The 5,949-nt window shown below is 35.8% G+C and overlaps 1 protein-coding gene across 1 annotated transcript in view; it reads left to right on the forward strand.

The window, feature by feature from the left end:
* The window catches only part of LOC108745959 (dymeclin), a 4,048-nt gene extending 3,566 nt beyond the window's left edge, over window positions 1-482 (forward strand). The window contains exons 11-12 of the mRNA XM_018482397.1: window positions 23-139; window positions 218-482. Of these exons, the coding sequence (XP_018337899.1) occupies window positions 23-139; window positions 218-385 (285 nt within the window). The 3' untranslated portion in view covers window positions 386-482. The remainder of the gene's footprint in view (window positions 1-22; window positions 140-217) is intronic.
* The last annotated feature ends 5,467 nt before the right edge of the window (window positions 483-5,949 follow it).

Genomic DNA, 5,949 nt, shown 5'->3' on the forward strand with positions numbered 1-5,949 from the left:
ATTTTTTTAACATAATTTTTAGGTAATTAATTTTTTCTCTTATAAATTGGAACAAAAAGATCAATCACAATTAGGTGTTAGTCAAGTATTATCCACTATACGGCAAGGAACTTTAGAATGGCCAAGAGATCGTTTAAGAGTACGTAGGAATTGTTACAAATCATTACGACCTGTTTACACTTGAGAATTTTAATTATGTATATACTGTTGTTTGTAGAAATTCCCAGAATTGAAGTTCAAATATGTAGAAGAAGAACAACCGGAGGAATTTTTCATTCCTTACGTGTGGAGTGTCGTTTGTCAAGGAGCGTTATTACATTGGAATGCGGAGAATATAAAATTATTTTCTCCTAATAATGGCGAAGCAACCATCATTGTTTGCTGATACTGAGATGAGGGGTGCATTCTGCTATAAATATTCAAAGCGATGACACAAGTTGATACGCAAAACTTAATAAATTTATAATAGAAATTGTCAAAAACAAAAGCATAAATATTTTCTTTTGAATAAATTAAAATTGAAATTTTAAGAATTAAAAAAAATGAAAATGAATGCGACAAAAAACATAATGGCATCAAATATAAGTATTACTTGACGAGAAATATATCTGTAATAACATATATTTCTCAAAATTCAATTTGAAATTCAGTTTGACATCGTCAGAAACATTTTTCTGTTATGTCATTTCCTTATACAATCATTTCAATATTTATTATGAAATCGAAAACAAATGAATTTAAATTAAATATTACTTTTTTATTTTTCTATTACATGTTATGAAGTAAGATGTAAAAGACTTAACAGCAGGTATTTTATATCCTTGAAAATCAGATTTTATAACTTTTCTGCATTTTGTTATAATTATATAAATGATGTAACATACATCAAGCCAAAATGATAGATGCAGTTGCTGCATCTCAATGGACTGGTTAAAATTATTGTAGTATTTTGCATTATAAGAGATAATTTTATGTTATTAATATATGCATGAGAAGTTATAATCTCCACAAATAATATAATTTACAAATGCCTGTATAACTTGAAAACTAAATTTTCTTGTAATCTTCTAATTAAAAATATATACTGATTCGAAGTATTTTTTAATGCAAAAATGTAAAATTATCGAAACTTTAGTGAATTACATCTGGTAGCCTAATCAAAGTAGCATGCAATTTAGTTTCAGTAGTACAATATATTTGTAAATAATTATCGAAAAAATTCAGTTTCTATTTGTTTAATTTATAACGTGGCAATATAATATTTGTATAGTTCTGTTATTCACGCTGTATATGTGCAAATAATTTTTATTTAATATACATATACATCAATAAAAACTTTGATATTTATAAATACCTCATTTCATTTCTTCAAACACTCGTTTAGCGTTTAGTAAGATTTATAGAAATAGGACATACATTTTCTAGGACAAATGTGAAAGGGCGATGTAGGAAAAAAAAAATGGAAATAATCCAATGTCCATTTTTAACCGACAGGTCATTTAAAAATCGTATACCGCGTACGCGGTAATCTATACTCGAGAGATATAGTTTATTTTCCTCTGGAGTCTTCATCAAATCAGTTGAAAATTTATCAATTACTTTGACCTGCCGGCTACGCAATGGTCAATTCGCACATGTCGAATGTACATCTTTATTAAACAAATACAGTTGACGTCTTAATGTTATTTATAATGTCGTTATAGATAGTATTTCATTTTTCCTAGCCTGTGCAGCGTGTATATGCGGCCGCGCGTGATCCTGTGTCGTGTACTTGTGTGTATAGTTAATATACTATTGCTATATAATATACTTCTCATTTTTGTCTTGAACGATCTTTCAGTTTGCAGAGTTAACAAGATAATTTGACTGTTTCTGTGCGTCGCGGTGCAGACGCGCCGAGTAACTCAGTGTGTCATGTTAAAATTAAAGACTTGTAAAGTCATAAACATTGCCTTAGCCATACGTCACGTTACGGCTCGAAACGTGTGTGTGTGCTTAGCGTACAGATATCATTTTTTTTTTCTTTTAATTATTTATTTATTCATAATAATTAAATTCCTTAACTGTAATATATATACTATGCCGTTACTTAATCTTATTAGTTAACACACAATCAATCTGCGATGAAGGAGGGAATTTAGTCGGCACGCAACGATATTCCGCATTACGGCCTAGCTAATCAGTAATTGATTATTTCACTCATTACATTACCGTCATCGCGCAATTTACCTTTTATTGTTAACATTCGATCGTATCGTTATTACGCGCTACTTCTTCACGTACTTTTCTTTCCTTTTTCTTTTTTTCTTTCTTTTTTCTTTTTTTTTCTTTTTTTTTTTTAAGAGAGTGTCGCATATAACGAGAAATAACAACGAGGTCCTGGAGTGATCGCTCGATATCTCATGAGAAATATGTAATATATTTATACACGCTCTACATGCTTCTTATGACTGAGATTGCATTTTTTAGTTTATTCGATTCCAATATCCCCGGGCAAAATAGAGAAAAAAAAATGAATCATTCGGAATATACACAGCAATTTCAAATTAATGAACTTCCTACACTCAATTTGGCTTCGTTCTATCGAAAACTATCGGCGCACGTCAATAATCCGAGCGCTCTGAAAAAGCTCTCGCGTAAACACGAGCGAAAAGCTCCATCCAGATTACGTGGGGAAAAAAAGTTTGCCGCATTGCCGAAATCCTGCGGCAAGACTAACGTCTGCCTCTTTTATATTTCTCATTCGACGCTACGGAAGGAAACGGCAAACTATAAACGGGACGAATGGCACGAGCGTTCGCTCCGCGAAACGTTATAATTTCTCGATTTACACGCGCGCGTGATCGCGCGTTTATACATGCACGTTTTTCACTGCTGTCGCACCGGGATAGGTGTCAGTGTGGTACGTGGAACGTGTGATGTATGTGTGTGTCTGCAAAAGTCGATACGCATCGGTGGCGGCGGGCGTGTAATATGCGCTGAAGAGAATGCCCCTCGCCTTGTCGTGATAGACGAGAGGGAGTCCTCCTCTCGGAAATTCGGAAGATAAGATTTGACGTGTTACAGCGCCTCCGATTTTTCCGAACTCTCTCGTTCTTCCCTTAAGATCCAAAATATTTCCTCTGGCCGTTTCAGGCGAACGGCACGTATGTGTGTATGCGTATGTGTGTATAAGTGAGACGAAGACAGGGGGAAGAGTATGTATATTTATATACGTAAACATACATACATACATACACGGGGGTATCTGTGCATATGTATACGTACACGCTCTAGCTGCCTACAAAATACAATGGTACATTACAAATTCTTATTTTTTTTTTCCCCTCATTTCCTTTTACTCTTCCCTCTTTTACCCCTCTACATCGTCATCATTTGCAAACAGCTTAGATATATATATTTTTTTTATGTATATATTATATAATAATAGTATCATCTAGTTGGTTTTTGTTCTCTGCGTTCCTTCACATTTCCCGTTTAATTAAATGATTAAGTACACATCTTTAGAGCGGATGCGCGCAACCGATTAGGTTCACGTGTGTTGCGAATCACTTCTCGTTTCATTGATTTCCTGATTTCTCGGTCGAAAGAGACTTTTGACCTCCCGATATCTCGCTAAATAACGAAAGATTTATTCGCAAAGCGCATGGGCGTCCCTTATTTCATCGCGTTCGGATTAAGGATCGTCTTATCACTCTACATATATTTTTTCTTGCGTAATATTAAATCATGTACATACAAGGTAGCTCGAGCTTGACGTAACTTAAGCCACGTGTTGCTTGTTGTTGATTTTGACCCATTTATGTATCACGATTAAAGTTATTTTTCAATTTTCCCAGGGTTGGAAAAAGTTACTTTATAAAAGTAACTCGTTACCGTTCTTTTTTCTGAAAAGTAACGAGTCATTAGAATTTCCATTATTACTTTCTCAGTGAATTTTTCTCACTCCTTTCTTGAGTTGCATCCAATTGTCTTGGTCATTAATCGAACAGTTCAATATAAGATCTGCAGTGATTGTGATTGTGGTTAATCACAATATATAGTCAAACATAACTCTTTCTTTCTTTGAAACACCCTTATACGTTCCATTGTACGTTTACAAAATAACGATAAAAAGTAACGATTATATTCATTATCCAAAAAAAAGTAACTGCGTTACCATTAATGTTACAAATAAGAAACGTACGTTACTCTCTAAATTCTTTGGAATGGAATCTCGCTATAAAGAATAAAAATTGAGCCAGTCTTGAAAAAGAATGATCCAATTTTTAATCTTTAAGAATGAGATTTCATTCTTCAGAATGACATTCACTCTAAAAATTTTAAGGAGAGCTCATTTGTTACTGAAAAAAGTAATTTTAAGGGTAACGACATTACGAGTAACCCATTACTTCCTAACTCTGTTTTTTACATCAACAATATATTCTTTTTTTCAGAAAGGAAGAGAATGAACGGCGAATTTTCCAAGCGATAAGAATAGGAGAGAGGATAAAACCAACGAGGAACTGTATCGCGTAAATAAAGGGATGCCCCATGCGTGTACGGTCATCGGGCAAAATTACTTTCTACGAGATACCTTTTTCCCATCGCGATTTTCACGCGTTCTTCTGACTTCGTTACATCGACATCGCATGATGAACCCGATAGAAGAGTGCGCCTGTCGCTTATTTACGATGTCGCTTGTACGACAGTCAAATGAAGTAGGAATCCCAAATACATCTCCCGAACTGTATAATTCACTGTGCACTTATGCTCGAGGATTAAGCATATAAACGCATGTGTACACATTTACGTAAGCTAATTTAGACACACTCATCAAGGCCAGATCCCTTCTTGATTTCAATCCTGCGAGAACCTCCACGATGGAGATCCGTCGCGAGTGCCTCGGCTGATTTTTTTTTTTTTTTATTGATTACCTTCTCACTGTGTTGCTATACGATCTTTATAAAATACGAGATTACGTTTATGATAAAATTCGCGTTGCAGTGTAATAAAATCGCGTTAGGAGAAAACATTAGGAAAGGAAAGACAGTACAAAAGCAAGCGTACACATCGGTATTTTTCATGTATATAAGTGTATATATGCGATCTGGTGTTATCAGGAACAGATAAACGATCATGCACGCCTCTATTTGTCTTTTTTGTTCTTTCCGGTGGTTCTTTCAGTCGAGCTCCGCTTTCTCGTTTAGAGCAACCCAAATTTTTGATCGAAATATCTGCTTTCGCGCGAGTCGGAGAAATGCGTAAGAGAGGGTGCATATTGTTAACCCTCCCCGGAAACGAAGAGAGAGAGAGAGAGAGAGAGAGAGAGAGAGAGAGAAATGGGGAAAAAGAAACCTATCTCCCGAGAACGAGAAAGAAATCCTTACGAAGTCGCGACGTTTCGCGACCGCTCGTTGGCGAAGCGAAGCTTCCCAAAAAACGTTTCCGACAAATCCCTTATAAAAATGATATGATATGCTCGTTGGAAAAATAAATTGTGTGTTCATTATAGTTCCCTATATGAATATAGATATATCCGTACGCGAGTTCTTCGGTACTGGTGCCTCCGCATTCGAACAATTCGGTATAATTTTACATTTATGTCAACACAGAGACACGCACATACATGAGGATCCGTTCATTATTTCGCGACGATAACGGATGCGCAGCCGTCGTGTCACCATTCCGACGAAAGAGAGAGAGAGAGAGAGAGAGTTTAATGTACCCCACGACGGGATCATTGCACGTGTATGACGCGTTTTCCGACACGGGACCATCGACAGGTATTGTACTTCGACAGCCCATCGGACGAACGGAGCGTCGCCTGGGAGCAACGTCCAGTAAACGCGCGTCCTTAACTTCTAAACCGTAAACGTCTAAAAATACAATCGGAACTTTTCACTATAACGCGCTTTTAGGTAGCGATAAAAAAGCTAAACCTGCGACCTCAGACTGTAGCGATTGCAT

The sequence above is a fragment of the Trachymyrmex septentrionalis genome, unplaced genomic scaffold, assembly GCF_001594115.1.
Source record: "Trachymyrmex septentrionalis isolate Tsep2-gDNA-1 unplaced genomic scaffold, Tsep1.0 scaffold16, whole genome shotgun sequence".
Taxonomy (NCBI): domain Eukaryota; kingdom Metazoa; phylum Arthropoda; class Insecta; order Hymenoptera; family Formicidae; genus Trachymyrmex; species Trachymyrmex septentrionalis.